At 36.1% G+C, this 19015-nt stretch overlaps 1 protein-coding gene across 1 annotated transcript in view; it reads right to left on the bottom strand.

The window, feature by feature from the left end:
• Positions 1-996: 996 nt before the first annotated feature.
• CENPF (centromere protein F) overlaps positions 997-19015 on the bottom strand; it is a 36542-nt gene continuing 18523 nt past the window's right edge. Inside the window, exons 11-19 of the mRNA XM_042828414.1 lie at positions 14886-18301; positions 11068-13350; positions 10363-10515; positions 9108-9284; positions 8243-8404; positions 6711-6891; positions 5829-6305; positions 4101-4294; positions 997-2290 (exon numbers count right to left, since the gene is read on the bottom strand). Coding sequence (XP_042684348.1) covers positions 2081-2290; positions 4101-4294; positions 5829-6305; positions 6711-6891; positions 8243-8404; positions 9108-9284; positions 10363-10515; positions 11068-13350; positions 14886-18301 — 7253 coding nt within the window. The 3' untranslated portion in view covers positions 997-2080. The remainder of the gene's footprint in view (positions 2291-4100; positions 4295-5828; positions 6306-6710; positions 6892-8242; positions 8405-9107; positions 9285-10362; positions 10516-11067; positions 13351-14885; positions 18302-19015) is intronic.

The raw sequence follows: 19015 nt of genomic DNA, 5'->3' as shown, positions 1-19015 counted from the left end.
AAAAAACAAAAACAAAAACAACAACAACAGAAATGCAAAAAGCCAAACAGATGTAGCCATTTTTTAGCTACATCGTGGTTTTATACGTTCCACATAATTTCTGAACTCTGCAACAAAATGTTTAGTTGTGCACATTTTTCTCTGAAAATATATAGGTAACAAAGACATACCTACCCTCTACCACTGGATACATACGTAGATCACTCCAAAAAGATGAGGATAAATAAACAATCCAGTGCTGTTTTTTCTACTGTTACCGCTATTTTCTCACTCATGTTTCTATCTCAAGATCTTCTTTGTAATGAGTGTTAATTAAAAAAAAAAAAAAAAAAGCTACAGTTCCATAGAAAAGCTCTATATAATTTGAAGATGAGAAGATTTATTTATCTGAAGTAATTTAACTTTTATGAGCTGCCCTGTTGGAACACCGACAGAAGCTGAGGCAGTCCATGTGCATTCTTTAAGATGGGCCTCTTTCTCTCTCCCTGGAAGTTGCCTCTAGGCATAGTGCCACAAGGATTGTTTTGATTACCCAATATCTGAGTGAACAGACAACTAGAGAAGGTTAAGAAAAAGCCACAAGTTCTGCTGATCCTGATGCCACCAGTAGGTGTATGTAGTTACTTAAGTAGTAGTACTGTAGTTACAAATGCTGAAATTCTTCAATGATCTTCCAGTTAGACCAGTGAGTAGATCAGTGTCTTCTCAGATAGAGCATTCTAACTGACAGTGCTGTCAGTAAGGCAGGGTAACATTTCTTCTGTATTTTTGAGAGAGAAAAATAGTCCAAGCATAAAACCAGTAGAACAACCTAAGTAGAACCTTATCTTTGTGTCATTGGAGAAGCACTTGTTATACTCTGAAGTTCAACTTAATTTAAAAGAAAATGCTATTTCTCCAGGAACTCTTTCTCAGGCAATAGAAAATATTACTATCTACTGATTTAGAAGGAAGAAATGACATCTTTCTGATGGAAGAACGTGATAATGTCCCCCTGCCATGTAGCTTGGAGTCATAGAGCACTATTTCTCGTGTACTGGTGCTTGATTTTCCTGATACTTGGGTAGGTGAGCATAATCAATATGAATTATTGGAAAAGTAATTTCTCTTCAGTTGAATAATGATTGGTTGAGTTGATGGGACCCTTTCCTCTTGCACAGAACTGCTCTATTTTAGATGTTTTTTCTGGCTGAGTTATTGCTGTCCCCACTTTTTCTTTTTTTTTAAATCCATTTATTACAACAGTTACAAGTCAATTACCTGCAATGATTTTCATATAAAATGTCTCATTTAAGGCCGAGCATTGCAAGGTTGAAGAATGACTTCCTGTAGAGAATCAGCAGCCAGCCATTATTGGTAGAGTGAGCTCTATGTGTTGCCACAGTGTCCATTTTTCAGAGGTGATGATTAACAATAACATCTCCCAGCTACAGTCAAAGCCAGCATATATCAGGAAGTACAGAGAAATGGGTTAGCAGATGACAGTTAATAAAGGAAAATGGACAATCCTTTCTGGATTTTTTTGGACCAAGTTTCTTCTTTGCACAATTTTTCCACGTGGAAGAAGTTACACAAAAACCACTGTGCACTGGATTCAGCTTCTATCTAGTTATACATGCATTTGCAGTTGCAAATGAAATTGCTGCCTCATTTTGAATCATAAGACAGTGCTTGCCTCATTTTTCCTGAAATCTAATAGTTTTAGAGATGTTCAAGTGATCTTAATTACCATTTGTTAATCACCCTTTTGTACACAGGATGAACAGGAACAATGAATTACAAGGCAACATGCAGTCCATTTTTTGGTTTAGTGGTTTAATTTCTTTTTACAAGTTTGTATAGAATTATTTACAGAAGACTCCACAGATCTGTTCTTTCATAATCATTCCACAAATCTCAGTTCCGTGTTCCATTATCACTCCACAACTATTAGTACATATTCAAGAACAAGATCTGAAGGATATTGCTAACTATTTGATCAGAAAGAAAAATGTTGCTCCCCAGTGTAGTTCTGGTATTTACTTGAAAAACTGTTTTTTCATTATCAGTTGTGCTGAGCTGTAATTAAATTCACACAGATTTACTGCACCTTACAATTTTCTTGCTGTTGATCTAGCTTGTGTAGTGCTTGTTCATTTTGGGAATTTTTGGCTTTATGAATCATATGAGTCTCCCTAATATTGTCAGAGACAATATTTGTGGATTGCTTATATGGCCAAAGAGGTGACCTTGCAGAAGATTTCATTGGTGAAAAAGCTGTTCTTGCTTGGGAATGCTGTTCTTCATTTATCTGTAACACAAACAAATGTTCTGTTTTACTGGCAATGGTAAACTGTTAGCTTCCTGCAGTTGGTCAGAAGTCTCACAGCAAAAGACTAACTGTTGGGAATTTGGAAAAAAAAGTACATACATATTAACAAAAAAATACGTGCTTTGGCAAAGAGGAGGACTAACTGGGAAATAATTCCCTCACATAAGATAAAATCAGATTATTAGTGATTGCTTCTTACTTGCTGTAACCTTGACTGTGGCCAATGAGAGCCTACAACAGGCTTATGCAATGCTGGCAGGTGATTAGTATGTAACTTCTTGGAGCCATGATTTCCTTTCTTTTTGTACTATTGAGCTGTTTCATTTTATGTTCGCTTGTTTTTTCCTCCAACAAACACCCTTCATTTACTTCTAAACTTATAGAAAAACACAGATAAGTGACTGTGAATAAATTCATTGGGATCACTTAATAAAACAATAATGAGACCTCCAGGCAATTCTTGTAAGCAGCAGCAAGTAGGATAATTGACACTGAAAAAAACATGAATAAATGCCACAGATCGACTCTCACAATACTATAGGGATTTCATAGTGCTATAGCTCAAAACAAACTGCAGTTCTCATCTGGCTGATCATCCTCATAAGCTCAAAGGCTATACATCCACTAATCTAATCTATAGAACGGAATACTTTGGGTTAGAAGAAGCTAGGAAGATCATCTAGTCCAACTCCCTTTGTATGGGACATCTTTCACTAGATGGGGTTGCTCAAAATCCCACCATCTCTGAGGCTTTTGCCTTTACTTTCTTCTGGTATCTTGCCAACACAGTAACAAAAAAAAAAAAAAACTGCTTTTTTTTTTTTTTAATACAACAAATAATAGTCATATTTTATGATTTCATATTTAGTTGTATGGCAGACTCCCCTGATTGCCATGAGAATGGGGTTTTTGTTTGTTTGTTTTACAAATGCGGCAAATTGGAAGAAGTTTATGCAGGTGTCAGGTAAAATAAGTATCAATATATATGTACTCTCAAATTCTGGTTGCTCAGCTTTAAGATAGTGTGGTTAACAATATGGAGGAAATATCAGACAACAGAAGATTTACTTCTATTCTGAAGCTGGAACGTTTTCTGTAATCTGCAAAGCATTCGCATTAGCTTGGAAAGAATGCCTTATTCTGATGTGCTGTGAAACATGAAGCAGTGTGCCACGTTACTGAAAACACTTCTAAGTTAATTTAAACTTTACTAAACCTTCTCTTTCACTAATGAAATCATCCTTCAGAATGTAACTCAGTATTATTTATTTTGGTAACCTCAAACTCTGGTAATCGCTAACATTAAATTTGTTTCTTATCATTTAAGTGTTCTCTATTCACATGTTTAACACACTCTCAAATATCTGCAATTACTTTATAACTTTTTAGAAAGTGGAATTTCAAGAACAGTTAGCAGAAAAATTTAATCCTCAGCCCTGACTTGTAGAGGTTGTTATGCTGTTCACTTTTTTTTCTGAAACCTAAAAAACTGTACTACAAAGACTATCTGTTCTTTAATACTAAACAAAAGAAATAAAAAATCTATCTGTATTTCATTTACATTTCCAAGTAGATTTCCCTATGAAGTCACAGATTACATCATGGGAACAACTTGCAGGTTACTAACGTGGTCTAGCCTATGTTTTAGTGAATCAGTATTTACGATCTCACCTTCACTTCCCTGCTGAGAAATTTAAATAATTAGATATACTCAAAGAGATTTCAGCAAGATGAATAAGCTTAGTGAACATAATGGCTTTCATGCACAGATACATTTTTTAAAAGTTACCCTTTGTGATTTGCTGCCACCAGGTGTTGAATAGGAGTGCTCACCAAGATGATCCCATCTTCCTGTTTGTACATCTTGTGTAGGTTTGGGCAAGTTCTCACTTTGGGAAGCCAGATGAGGACTGGTCCATAGATTGAGGGTGGTTCTACGTAAAATATAAGGGCTAACCCTTTCAGTGGGGATATCAGCAAAACCTGGAATAAAGAGAGTTTCTATTAAACACAGGTTTTACATTAAATATAGGTTAGCTAAATAACCTACACTTTTTCCTCAAATGAATGGATCTTTTTTTTCCCACCATGGGAATTAAAGCAGCTGATGAAAATAAATAATTTGTCATATTGAAAATCTAAAAGATTACTGAATTGCTCTTCTGTATTCCAAATTTCATAAGCAAGTCCTGAAAACAATAGGCAAGGTACAAAAGTAATTCTACAGCAAAGCTTTTCAGACAAGTATTGGGTCTTTTTTTTTTTTTTTCCCCCCTCCAAATAGGAACATTATCATCTGGAGATGAGTTTCAGCCTGAAAACATATGTACTGTTTTTACCAGTATTTAGTCAGAACACACTGTATCACAGATTCTTTATCTTTATGGTCTACAGTTATAAATTCTTTACTTTAGACCTGCATTATTACAGATTCTCTGTTATCTTGCTATCCAGCCTAAAAGTCAAACATTAACTGATGCATGTGTCCTCAGAGCAGGTATTTTTACATAAAAATAATAATGTTGGTAAGAAAATGAATTGCAAATACAGCTTAGAAGTCCTGATTTCTGGGAGTGACTACCGAAGCTGAGGTGACTTTACAGTTTGTCTTATGATTACCATTGTATTTATTACAAAAAGGTGCTTAATAAGCAGTGGAACATACAATATATTTTTTAATCCCTAATTTGTGCATTCTTCTCAGGTAACAGTTTGCTAAAGCAAACCATTATATGGAATATCAGGCCACCTAATTCCACCTTGTTAATAAAAGAATGAAACAAAACCCTCAGGAAGTTGTTAAGGTACCACTGCTGAGAGTTGGCAACAGTTTTGACTTGGGAGATTCTAAATCATTCACCGCAGAGCCAGGTGGAACCTGCCATGCCCCACACGGGACAGCAGCAACCCACAGCCCCACCATCAAGTGCCTGCCAGGCAAATCCCATGCAGCTATTAACCACCTCCAAAGCTATTAACTCCACCAAAGGAGTAACAGAGAAGAAGCTACAAAGGGAACAAATGTGACTCCATCCCAGCACATATTCTAGGATTCCCTCTTTATAGCCTTTTAAGATTAGATTCACTCTATATCTATTCCTCTGTAAGTTTTGATTACTTCAAAGAACATTTTAAAATGACTAGAGCAAGCCATGTTCCTGCAAAATGCTGCTGCTGTTAATATATGATGTTTACCATCTAACACATATATCACCAGAGAGTACAAAATTGCAACTGTCAGATTAGTTACCTCTATAATTAATTTGTCATTTATAAAACCAATGTAAATGTATTATGATGGTCTAAAACCAGAGTTCTACAAATGCTAAATTTGCATTAAACTGCCACAACTTCCATTGGTGACGCTAATGGAAGATGAAAGTAGTCAAAAATGTTTAGCACTATCACCTTGTTACCAAAGAGCAAAACCAATTCAGAAAAACAAAAAGAGCAAAGAACACCCATCATGTTCAGAGAATATTTGACTGTATATAAAAAAAAAAAAAGTTATAAATACCTCTTTTAACTACTTCTGGAAGCCCATCTGGCTCATAGTCTGAGTTCTCCTGATTCTCCAAGTTTTGACAGATATCATCTTTCCTCTTTTTTTTTGAGCTAGTCTCTGGCAAAGGAGATCTTGGTTCTCCACTTTCCTTCCTGGTGTCTTCACATCTTTGTCTTTTAGTAGAAGGCTTAGTGGTATCTTCATTCCATCTCATCTCTTTGTCAGACTGACTGCACACTGTCGATGAGTTACCTGAATTCAGCAAAGAGCTGCTGACAGCATCACTTGTTTGCTGTTTCAGCTGACCATTCAACAAAGTGACTTGCATTTTTAGCATCTCATTTGCTTCCTCAAGTTTATAGTATTTAACAATTAGAGAGCAGTATTTCTCCAAGTTCTCATTTGCCTCTCTGGTTTTCACTTCCACAGCTTCCTGTAATTCTTCCAGTTCTAATTTAATTTCTTCTGTAATGGCATTCTCATCAGTACCTTTCAAAATAAAGTGTCTTTGTTCATATAAATGAAGTTTTTTTTAAAAAAAGCACATACAAGAACGTATAATACAATTGTCCCACATCTTTTGATTAATTACATATATTCTACAACTGTGCAACCACAAAAAATAAGTGACAGTGTATAACAAAATCAGTCATATTTTATGCGTAGTAGAATATTTGCTGAAGAGAAAACAAACAAAAATTCCAAAAGAAACCTAGATCAGTGCATAGGCAAACATTTTTTCTGTCCTTTTGTAACTTCAGAACACAATTTTAAATTTAAGTTTAAAAATCATGTTCTATATCAGTGCTGCATATGCAAATTGGCACTTTAGGGAAAATGTTTACAAATTAACACAACTATAAAAGCATTAAGACTACATCTAGCTTTAACTACCTTCTTTTTCTGACACACTTAGATCTTTCTTCTTCAGTAGTTCTTCATAGTCAGCTAATTGTTTCTGCAACACTTCCTTTTCCTCTTCCACCTGCTTACAGGATTTAATCCACAGCTGCACTTCACTCTGGACAAATTCTTTTTCCTTATTTAGTTGAACAATAGCATTAATATTGTCAGCCTACAAATAAAAAATAGTTATTGCACCTGAAACATAACTCTTCTGTTTAAACATTACACTATTAACCTCAAGTGTTACGTGCTATTAGTTATAGACTATGGCTGTAACATAGATTTGCTTGCTTGTTTCTGTACAGTCTCATTATAGCAGCTCTTTTATCACAAGAAAGTGGAAAGTACTCTTCTGGACAGATACATTTATGAGATTAACTCTGCAGAAAACTCTCCAGTTAATATCACCTAATGACCTCGCATAATAAAGCGCTGCATTCCCAAGTGATACATTTCAAACCAATATTCTAAATGCTAAAGTTTACAGCATCCTCCTAATTGGTCTTTTTTGCCTCTAATGTATCTTGTTGACCAGAAGCAAAATAACACAGGCCTGGTTTGCACTCTGTCTTTCAGATATACTACTTTGAGCAGCATCAGATCTTCCTTTCCATCATCTTCCACTCTCCTGTGCTGCTCCTTGCTCATCTGGTCTGGCACCACACAGTAAGCACAGCTGGCAGCTTTGTATCACACAGTTACACTGCCCTGGGTACTATGTTTTGCCACTGGTACATATCCTGCAGTATTAAATCATCACACTGTTGGTGTTAAACACATTAATTGACAATCAACACTACAGTGGAGGAAATAAATTTCAAGCAAAGTGAATGTGTTGCAATTCAACACTTAATTGCAAGGATGCTGAATAGATTATGAATCTTCAAGAGCCTTCTAGAGAGAGAATCTCATTTCAGAAGTAGAAGCAGGAATTTGGAGCCAGCAATCAATCACAGACAGAAGCAGGATAAGAAATGAAGATGAGAAATACGCAGAGGAAACTAATAAACACGCGTTCAGTTACGTGGACAGTTAAACTTCACCTGTGCTACTAGAAAGCCAACCAAACACAACTATTACCAAATTATCAATTGCGCACAGTAAACAGAGCTCCTAATAATTTTAATGAGAATTGATAAACCCTCAAGAATTAAAGACTAATGCTTAAAACAGAATATCCTATCCTTGACACCATCCACAAACAGAAAACAGATGCACTGCAAAGTCACTCTGACTGTATTCTGACCATGTTATGACCAGTTGAAATTTTTAAAGTAAATAACAGACTGTTGTGTTTAGCATCACAAACCAATTGTAGGTGTAGTATGAGTAACTCAATTTTTCTAATGTAGATCAATAGTAACAATATTTTCTCCATGCCCTATGTTCTCATTAGAGAAACAAAGGTTGTATCAAAGACAAACCAAAGGTCTGCAGCAGTGGCTCCAGTCCCACATTCCCTTTAGTGCACTGTGCCTTTGGTCTCACATAGTCAGCACTGCTTGCATATTTTTTCTTACCTTAAGTTTTAGGAGCTCTCCTAAGGTCTGATTGGCTTCTTTAAGAGAATTATTTAATTCTTCTTTAGTTGACTTCAGATGCTCAATCTCCAATTTCTGTGAGCTGATGAAGTGTTCTAATGAATTCATCTTTTCTTGACAGACCTCAATTTGTATTTCATTCTAGAGGAAAAAAACCATGCCTAATTACCATGATGCTAAAAAGGACATCCAGTTATATTTTGAAGATACACATAAAAGCATATCATTGTCAACAGGAATTTCATAGCAAGTTTGCTTGGTGCACTTTGAGGAGTTTAAAACTGGAAGGCTAATTTGTCTCAAGTATAAATACATTCTGTATACCTGCGTCTTGCCTTCAAGAAGTTTGCAGTTTGAAAGCCCTTATAATAGGGCTTAGATGTTTGTCTCCTCCATAGAAAAAAGATGCCTCTTAGTATACAACATAGCTAAATCTACTGCATTTCCAACAAATGTGTCATTATAGTCTCCAGTAGATAACTTTTCCTCACCATACCTACCAAAACAAATGATTTCCCAGACTAAAATACACTGCTCTTCTCACTTCTTCAAGTGCACTGTCCCAGCTAAGTTACATGTATGTCTACACACAGACACAGACACACTTAACAGTTACTGAATTCTGAGGTAAAGATCACCTTTTACAGTTTTCTATATGAAACAAAAAGGTAAAATACATGAAAAAAACCTTAATGAGCTCTGAGGTAAGCGTATGTAGTTTGGAAATACTGTTACCATAGTTCTTTTGCAATACAATCAGGAAAAATTTGTAAAACATCTATAATTTAATTAAAAATTTTAATTAAAAACCTTATAGCATCTATCTTCCCGTTTCCTGATTTACCTTTCTGTTTGCTTCCTTTAAAGCATTCTGGTGCTCTCTCTCTGTTTGAAGCAGTTTGTCTTGGTATTCTGATATTTCTCTTTTCATTATATTTTCTTTTTCTTGTAGTTCTTTCTGGACTGCCACCAAACTCTTTGTCAGTTCATGTTTTTCTGACACAGCTAAATGCAGCTCAATCTAAAAACAGCAAAAGCACACTACTCGTGTTTAGAATTTTATAATCGGAGGATCAGTTAACGTGTTAAATTATTTGACTTTGTATCTAAAACTTCCAAAGACAACTTATTAAGACAAATTTTACAGTGGCTAAACACACTGTAACCAAAGAATAGAAAAATCTGAGCACAAAGAGGCAAGATGGAAGGCAAAGGAAAGTCTTTACAAAATAAAACTGCAACCTGAGGGGTAGGTACACTACGTGTAACTGCCAACACTTAAATTAAGCAGCACAGCCAAAACCAAAGCTTAACCTCTGCTTAAGACATAAACATATGACTGCTTCTCCAGAGTGACTTGAAACACTAAGGGTCATCTCTCACCCTATCAAAGTTAACAAAGCTTTCTAAGTATTTTCATGTTGATTTACTTTCATGACAGTACTTTTTGGACACCTGTCCAAAAGGAAAATTTGTTTCCATACAGGGTTACTGAAAGTTGCAGAAATTTCAGTTCTTCTTCCATCCAACACCCTCAGCATCAGAACAGAACTAAGTCCTTGGTTATAAAATTTTGTCCATATCATTAGTAGGTCAGAAGGTCACTTAAGCTCATTTATAAACATGTAATATTGTTCACAAATAAACAAGACTTAGTCATCACCCTGGTAAAAAAACCAGCCTGAGTACTAAATAGGAACATCTTAAACACTCATAATCTGCTTCTCCCTTGACTCTTCCTTGAAAATAATTTGTTCTTTAAAACAAGCTTGAGAAATGTGACAATTTTTAATCTAACATCCTTAGCCTAATGATTGAATGCCTGCAGTAGAGAACTCTTGGCAGCAAAAGATTTCCAGATAGCCAATTGTGGCATTTACGTTAAGAAAACAATTCAATTCCTTCAACAGAAAGAAAAGGGGGAAAAGTTTCAACTAATCATCATTCCATTTCAGAATGGAACCTTATATATAAGGAAGTTGGATGCAAGAACCTGAAATAATAGGTCATTAGCAGAGTCCCTTGAACAACCTCCATGCATTCTTAATGATAGTAAGCCTGGCCTTGAACACAGATATACTACACATGCAGTAACTAACTTTGTTCTCTTCTGAATGTTCTTGAAGGAGTTGTATTTGTTCAGCAAGCTTCTTCCTCTCCGTAGTAAATTCTTCCTGTAATTTGGAAATTGCCTGTTCAGCATCACTTAGCTTGACTTCCAGCTCGATACAATTTTCAGTCTGCTCATTCACCTGAAATTAAATTTTCCATCATTATTTGTATTAAGTGCTATGATCTCTGAAGAATTTTCTTGCATAAATATAAGCAATTCTAAAGATCAGTTAATTTACTCCCCTCGCTGGCCCAACTCCAAGCATGGGTTACTACAGGCTAATGCCATCCTGACACAGCATTTGTCCAACTGGTGTTTCACTTTCCATTGAGCTCTCCAGGTACTTATTCTTAATATAAAAACCTCATTCACCTAAAATTTGCCTTTCCTCCTTTTCTTCTACAGGAAAGAGGAAAACATCCTGCACTATTAGATTACTTGAACTTCTATGTCTACTTTCAAGCAATCTTTTCATTCACTGCACACAAAAAATCATCCTGCTTTCCAGCTCTAACTACAGTGCAAATGTGTGATTGCATTGAGAACATAACTTCAAAAATAGGCTGCTTCCTGTAAAAGTCTGAAGTTAATGTTATTTTAACATACAATTTATTAAGGAAGTGGTAAGCCCAGAGGACACTTTATCCTTGTTCTTTAAAAGGGAACTCAACCCTCCTAGAAATGGTATTACCTTTTTACATAATGCAGTCTTTTCACAAAGTGCAGATTCCAGCTCCTTCTCAAGGTCATTATAGGACACTTTTAGAATATGCAGGATATCCGGAAAGGTTCCATTATCAGAAAAAGGTTGTGTCTTCAGCTTCAACTCAACAATTAAATCCAGCATCTTTTGTTTTTCCTGGTGCCAGCATTCATGCTCATGTTTCATGCGTGTCAACTGTGAAGACAGTTCCTCTGATTCTTTTATCTGCTGTTGAAAAGCATGATTTTCCTCTATGTTTTCTTCAAGCTTCTGTTTACATTCCATAATTTCTTGAGCAAGTAATTCCCTTGTGTGACCCAACTTTATATTTTCATTTTTTAATTCCTGACACTCCTGTAATAGCATTGTTTTATCTTGCTCAAGACAAGCCACCTGATTAATCAAAACTTGTTCTTTCGCTTTAGCAACTGCTTCCTCCTTGGAAACAAACTCTAATTTCTCACTCATACCTCTGAGCTCAGTTTTCAACAATAACACAGCATTTTCAAATTCATCCTTGATTTGCATCTTTTCTTTCTCCTTCTCTTCTATAAGTTTTGCTGCAGTCAAATTTGAAGACTCCAGTTCAAGGATCCTTTCTTGTTTATCTTTTGAATCTTTAGCCAAACACTCTTTTTGTGAGGTGAGATCATTGATTCGTGACTGAAGACATTTCAACTTTTCAGCCATCTCTTCCTTCTCTGCTGTTAATGTCTCTGCCTCTGCTTTTGCGGTCTCCAGTCGAACAACTGCATCTTTTAGATTTTCCTCTGACATCTCCAATTCTCTTTCAAGCCTCTCTACTTTATCCAAAAGAGCATCAGATTTCCTTTCGTTCTCTTTCAGCTTTTCAGCAATGTAGTGTTTTTTTCTCTCATCAGATTCAATTTTTATTTTCAGCTTCTCCATTCCTTCTCGCATTTGATTTACTTCTTTCTGTGCTGAGTTCAGTCCAGCAGCAAGTTCACGTTTTTCTGTTATCAAGCCATCCAAATACCTGGAAAGCTTTGAATTTTCAATTTCCAATGCACTCAGTTTAGTCTGCATCATTTCAGATTCTCTCATAAGCACTGTTTTCTCCTTGTTCAAATCTGCCACTTGGTTTTGGAGTTTTTCTTCTTCCAACCTGAAAGACAATGCATCCTTTTCTAAACTCTGCAACTTTTGTAGAAGGTGATCCTTTTCATCTGATAGTTCACCCGTATCAGACTTTACAGTCTCAAGCAGATTTGTTTGTATCTTTACTTCACTCTCTAATCTTCTAATGGTTTCAGCAGAATCCTCCTTATTTGTTTCTAACTCTTTTAATTTCTGATATTCTTGATCTAGCTTGTTTTTGTTTTCAGACAGAACACAATGTACTTGACCAATATCATTTCCCTCAGCTGTGACTGAAACATGCTGTTCTTGAAGGCTAGGAATAGTTTTCAGGTTAATTTCCCTGTCCTTTTCTAACTGCTGACACTTTGCCCAAAGAATTTCAGCATTACCCTCTACAAACAAAGCATGCATCTCCATATTAACTTGCTCAGATTTTGTTTGCCTCTGCTCATATTCAGCTCCAAGAAATAGATCACAACAGTCTCCCTTGATCACTTCAATATCATCCAGTGCGTTGATTGTATTAGACAAACTAATTTTATTTATATTGTGCTTAGAACTTATTTTCTCATGTTCTTTTTCTAAAGACACTACTCCATGAGATAATTGCTGTTTATTGACAGAAACTGATTCCAGGTTTTCCTTTGTGTCACTGTTTTCTTCCTTTTCTACAGCAGTTTCTTTCAATTCTGCCAGAGCTGAGCTCTCCAGAGTTAACTGTGCATTCTGAAAGCCCTCCTGTGAGTTTAATTCCTTGACTTCCATGAGAAAATCAACATTTTTATGGCCTTCTGTTGCACAGATCAGCTTTGAATCTTCAACAGTTTTTTGTTTTATCTCTTCTTGATGATTTTCAGTGCTTATTTCATTTTCAAAGAAATCCTCTGAACTTAAAAATATTCTACTATTAGAAAATGACAGTGCGCTATCATGATATGAAGAGCTGGCATTTTTACTTGACATATTTCTACATTCTTCTCCTCTGTGAAACTTGTCAGAATAAGCTTCTACTAGTTTTGCTTCAGTGGTCTCAGTAGTATTTTCATGCACAGCTGTCTCTCCTACAGCCATTTTCTCCAAGGGAATGAGTTTTGGTTTGTTGTTTCTCAGTGCTGGAGTTCCAACAGGCACTCCCAGTTGATAAAGACCATTGTTTTCTTGCTGAGTGGCCTGCAAAATTAAAGAATCATATTAAAAAAAAAAAAGTATGCATGCATGTAACCAAAAAAAAGAGAAAGTGAGTCTTAAAAATTTTATTAAGCCATAAGAAAACTGAGAATCTGCTTTCCTATGGGAAGAATTTACACTTATGAATACACATATATTTGGCTGAAAAGTTTTAGTGATTTTGAGGGGGAAACTTCACCCAAGTTTAATGAAGAACTAAATGCAAAGATGTCACATTCCTCAACATTTTAGGAAAACAGATATCCAGGTGACACAGTAAAAAATTAGTATCTCTTATGGGAGAATTGTTTCACGTTCACCATCTATTAGACACAAGAGAAACTCTAAGAGGGACAAGACCCAAATCAAAGAATCTCTTTTCTCAGTTAGCAGAGATGGGTTTACATCTGGTGCTATCTCATATCCTCATTTGAAAAAATATGAATGACTGACTCTGAAAACTGAGGACTTGAAAAGGAACTGTGACAGAAGGGAGAACTTGAATGATCTGTACACCAGGGATTCCACCTTGGAAGAGCTCCAGCTGTGTACAGTGAAGAGTTGTATCTCTTTCTTTAGGTGGCTGTGTATCAGTGTAGATACTCTAACTGCTACTCATGAGCAACACATACAACTGAAAGAATTTTTTTTTGTAAGGAACAGTTACTCAGTGTTGTACAGCTGGCCAAAATGGAAATCTTCAAAATGCTCTGACTGTGAGAGTAGTGTTAAACTGCCAGTTCCAGGCCTGCATTGGTTAGTTGCTGGAGGCTATTCGTACAGGATTTAACAGCCAAACTAGAATTCTCCCAGGCAGGAGATGTACTTTTTAGACCTACTTTTAGGGTGAATTAGCAGAATACAGTTGTGTGCACAAATTGAAATGGTTCTCCTCCATTCTGAATGACCTGCCACACACAAGACTCTTTACAAAGACCAGTAAAATCTAGCTCATTGGTTTCATGCCATCTTCTGAAAGATGTACTGAAAGAAGGGACAGCACTGACTTCCAAAATTCTCATTCTCTTACTTATACTGAAGGAAGTGAAGTTGAATTGAAAAATATCTGTTCTGCTACCAGCTAGCTCTGGTTGGCTGTTGAGGTTATTAAAGGGAACTAGAGATGCGAAAGCAGTCCTACTTTGCTTGATATGGTCACATGAAAGAACGTGAAAAGTACAGGCATCTTCAACAGGATGTATTAAATCAGGAAAGATCTACACTTGTAAACAGATGGTACAGATGCATACAGCACACTCGCATGAGCTAGCGCTGCAGAATCCACACTGACACGAGCTTGAAGAAAGAAGCACAATGTATTACACAGTGCTAACAGACAAGAGCTGCTGATTTTGTTGTTTCTCATGATTGCCTGTGATGCAAAAGACAAAACTGAAGACACAGATTATTGTTCTACTTTCTCTAAACAGTACCACTTCTGCGGATACAACTTCAAACATATTTCATTTTTAATATGTAAAATCCAAATTTGGCTTTACCACAAATGAAGGTTTACAAAAAGCCTTGTAATTACTTACGTTTTCAGTATCAATGCGCAGCAGTGAGAGAGAACCTGAATTGAGGACTTGTAGTTGGAGACTTGCTGTTTTAAGGTCAAAAGACAAATTCTCAGTTTTTCCTTCTTCTGCCAATTTGCACTCCATCTCTGTAGTCAGGTAATTCAGTTTCTGCTGCCATTCTTTCTTATCAGACAGATTTTGTAGTTTATCTATTTCTTTTCTCTCAGAAAGCATAGTATTTTTCATCTCCTGTATTTCCTCAGTTTTCGTATTTTCTTGAATATGAAGTTGATTTTGGAGCACCTTGATGACCTTCTCATATACCTGACATAACATTTCAAGTTCTTTGATTCTGCCCTCAGGATTAGATTTGCTAGGAGTACTACTCCTGAACTCTTTAACAGAGTCCAATATGTGGCCACTAAGACCACTTTCATTCAAAACTTTAGCTGCATCTTCTGAAATTCCTTCCACAGAACTTTTCAGATGATTAATTTCCTCTGTCCATTTGCACACACCACCGTTACAAGAATTATCAACCTTACTTACTTCTGAGAAAGTGACATCCAGTAAAGAGTCTGTAGACTTAGTTTCATCTAACTTAGACTGTGTCTCATTTTGGCTAGAAGACAGTGGCATTTTCAGAGAATCTATATGAAAACTGCTCATACTCGCTGACAATGCAGAATTTTCTGCCTTCAGTATTTTAACACAAGACTGTAGCTCTGTTATCTTTGATGCCATACTACAGTGTTGTTCATACAATTTTACTTGCTCGTTCTGGAAAGAGAAAAGCCTCTCTTTTATTTCCGCAAAGCAAATTTTAACTTCTTCACTGGACAATTTCAAGTCTTCATAGTCAGAACTGGATCCAGTACTACGTTCTTTAAATCCAAATATTTCCTTATTGCCACAATCCATTTTCAAATCGCTGTTTTCACTTTCATTCATAAATTCATCTTGAAAAGTAGCTTTCTCAGTTCTTAAATTTGTATTGATTATGTTCTCTTTCTCCTCTGCCACTTTATTAATATCTGTGGTGCCATCAGTTTTTGAATCTTTAAATGCAGAAACAAATGCTATGTTCTCATTCCACAATCTCTCACAGATTTTCTCCAGTTCACTCAGTTTGTTTGTTATTACCTGCAAAGAGGATGACAAGACCAACTCATCCATTTCTCTTATGCCACAATTGTGAGAAACATCATCATCATTATCCTCCAACCGGCTATCTTCACTTGGGAATCTCAGCTGAGAACATGAAGCTTTCAATTCTTTAACAGACAGCAGTTCTCGCTGCAGTGTCTCTTTCTCTCTCGCACTTTTCTCAAGTTCTGTTTCCATCTTTTTTAAAGCAGTCTTCAGTTGCATCACTTCTAACCTGTAGTTCTCCAGGGAGATCCCTCTGTCCTCCAAGTCCATTTGAAGAAGCTCAAGATTAAATTGGTATTTATTCAATTCTATATCCTTTTCTTCCATGGTCTTCCTCAACTGGCCTGAACAGAGCCTTCTTTCACAACTAGAGTCATACGCTAGAGGTTCACTTTTTGTTTCTAGTTCCTTCACCAATTGTTCCCTGTCTTGGATACACACAGTATTATGTCGCTCTTGAATTGTATTTTGTGTTGCCTTGACATTTGACATTTCCTTTTTGAAACAGTCAAGCTCAGAAGAGGGCACTTGTTCAACATCAGAAAAACCTGACTGCAGTTGCTGAAGTTCTTGAATCAGATTCTTTTTTATTTCTTCTGAGGCTATTAGCTTATATAATATATCTTTATTTTCGTTAAGTACCAATTTCTCTTCTTGTTCTAATTCTGCTTTCTTTTCCTCAAATACAACAGTCTGTTCTCTCAGAATGCTCAGCACATTTACATTTTCTTCTTCCACCAGTTTATACCGTGCTTGCAAAGCCTTCAGCTCTCTTGAGATTTCTTCAGCTCTTGCTTCCATACATTGTTTTTCCTCCTTGTGTTTTCTGGACATTTCAGAAATTATTTCTTCTTTTTCCTTTAAACTATTAGAAATATTTCTATTTTCTTCCAGTAAAGTTATTTGGCTTTGTTCTAAATCTCTGCTTAAATCCTTAAGGGTTGCATTTTCTTCAGTAAGTTCCTCAATTTCTTTGCTATATGAACAAATCAGTGAAGACATGTCCTTCTTCTCTGAACCCCATGTCTCAGACATCAGTGTCAGCTGTCTCACTGAATCCTCAAGGAATTTATTATTGACCTTTAAATCCTGAAGCTCTGTTTGTTGGTTTTTCAGTCTTCCTCTCAGAGATTGAAGTTCCATGTCCTTTTCCTCAATAATAGTGACTGTTTTTCTAATAGATTTCTGATGTGCTGAAATATCTGCTTTAAAGTTACTAAAGTACTGGTTAGTTTCTGTTACAAAGCTTTCATGCCTCTGTTTTACATCACATAATCTTTCATTTGTTTCATTCTCAGTTTGCAGTAAGTCTTCATCCTGGTGCTGTTGATCTGAATTCGGCTGCTTTTGAGCCACTGGGGAAATCTCAAGAGAAGAGATCTGATCCTGTAAGACCATCAGATCTTTCATTTTTTCTGTTCCTAGCATTGCTCTTGCACATCCATGATCCTTGGCAACAGGCTTATTTGCTGCTAGTTGCTTATTATCTAAAGCAGTTTCTTCCTGACCACCGTGTAAGTCACCTTCTCTATTTTCTGTCATTTCTGAAGTATCTTTTGCTTTCACAAGACAGCAGATTTTTTCATATTCACCAAGCAGTTCATGATAATATTGCTCCCTTTGCAATCCTTCACTTGTTAGTAATTGTATCTTTTCTTCTAGTTCACTAACCTGGTTGGTAAGCTGTAATATTTTACAGGACATATTCTCTATGTCTTTACAGTACTTTTTGTCAGAACATTCTGCTTCTTGTCGAAGTTCATCACAAACTTTTTTCTGTTCTTCTAATTCTGCACTTCTACATCCTAGCATGTCTCTGAGCTCTTTGATTTCTGCGTTCTTCCTGTCTCTGTCAGTTTCCATTATTTTGAATTTCTCACTGTGTTCACGATTTTCAATTTGCTGTCTTTGAAGGGAACTCTCCAAGTCACTAATATGAATCAGCATATCTTCCTTTTCCAACTTAAGTTTATTTATAACATGATCATTTTCATTTCTCCATTCAGAAAAAGCATTTGTTTCTTTCTTTAATTCTTCACATTCTTTCTGCTTAAATGCAAGGAGTCTCTGCAAAGCTTCCAACTCTTCCTCCATTTTACTTATTTTACAGTTTTGTTCTTTAATATGATTTTCTTTCTCCTTGAGCAGATTTTCAGTAGAATATTGCTGCTTTTCCATGTCAGCTAAGGCTAGTTTCAGTTTCTCCAAGGAAAGAGAGCTCTCTTGCTCCATAATTTTCTCTTCTAGTAACTTCAGCTCTGCTTCCTGAGAAGCATTCTTACCTGCAACAGAGAACACTGTCAGAACTTTGCTTGACACTATTGGCCAATTTGATAGTTTTGTAACTGAAAAATGACCACTTAGTGTTTTTAATTATTCTAGTGTAGTGTATTACTGTTATATTGCCTCACTGGAAAAAAAAAAAGATTACTCACATCTCTTCAGACTGACACTGCATACTAATAGACTTTGTCCACTTCCAGTTCTACAGCCTGATACAAGTCTGTGCTACAGTCTAGTCAGTACGTACTTGTCAGGTTATCATCTGTTGCTTCTGCGCCTCATTTTCACCATTTTTTTAAATACCTGTAACATTCCAGATACATTCTCATGGATCCAGACCCATTCTCATGGATCAGGTTCCTACTCCTTGTCTGACAAAAAAAAATAATTTTACAGTCATTTTTCAGATTGCCATTGTGGCTACACTGCTTTGATAAGAAATAGAGAATAGTAGAGAATAATGAAAAGGACACTACATTCTACTAGACAGCTGATAAAAGATGCAAATTGCCAGTCAGAAGCATCATTGCTTTTCGGGTGATAAATTTGGTGATTAATTTTCAGGAGAAAAGAATCAACGTCAAAAGCCTTCCTCTGAAATCTCACACGAAGTTTGAATCTGCACAGAAAGAAGTGGGAATTCATAGCCTTTCATCTGATTCTGCAGAACTATTAAGTATATTTTGTATTTCAACTTTGTTCCTGTAAAAATT

This window comes from Centrocercus urophasianus, unplaced genomic scaffold, assembly GCF_019232065.1.
Source record: "Centrocercus urophasianus isolate 14NV4802_14NV808 unplaced genomic scaffold, USGS_Curo_1.0 seq_10, whole genome shotgun sequence".
Classification (NCBI taxonomy): Eukaryota; Metazoa; Chordata; class Aves; order Galliformes; family Phasianidae; genus Centrocercus; species Centrocercus urophasianus.
Note: the sequence above shows the minus strand (reverse complement) of the source record. Positions and strands in the feature narration are given on the sequence as shown.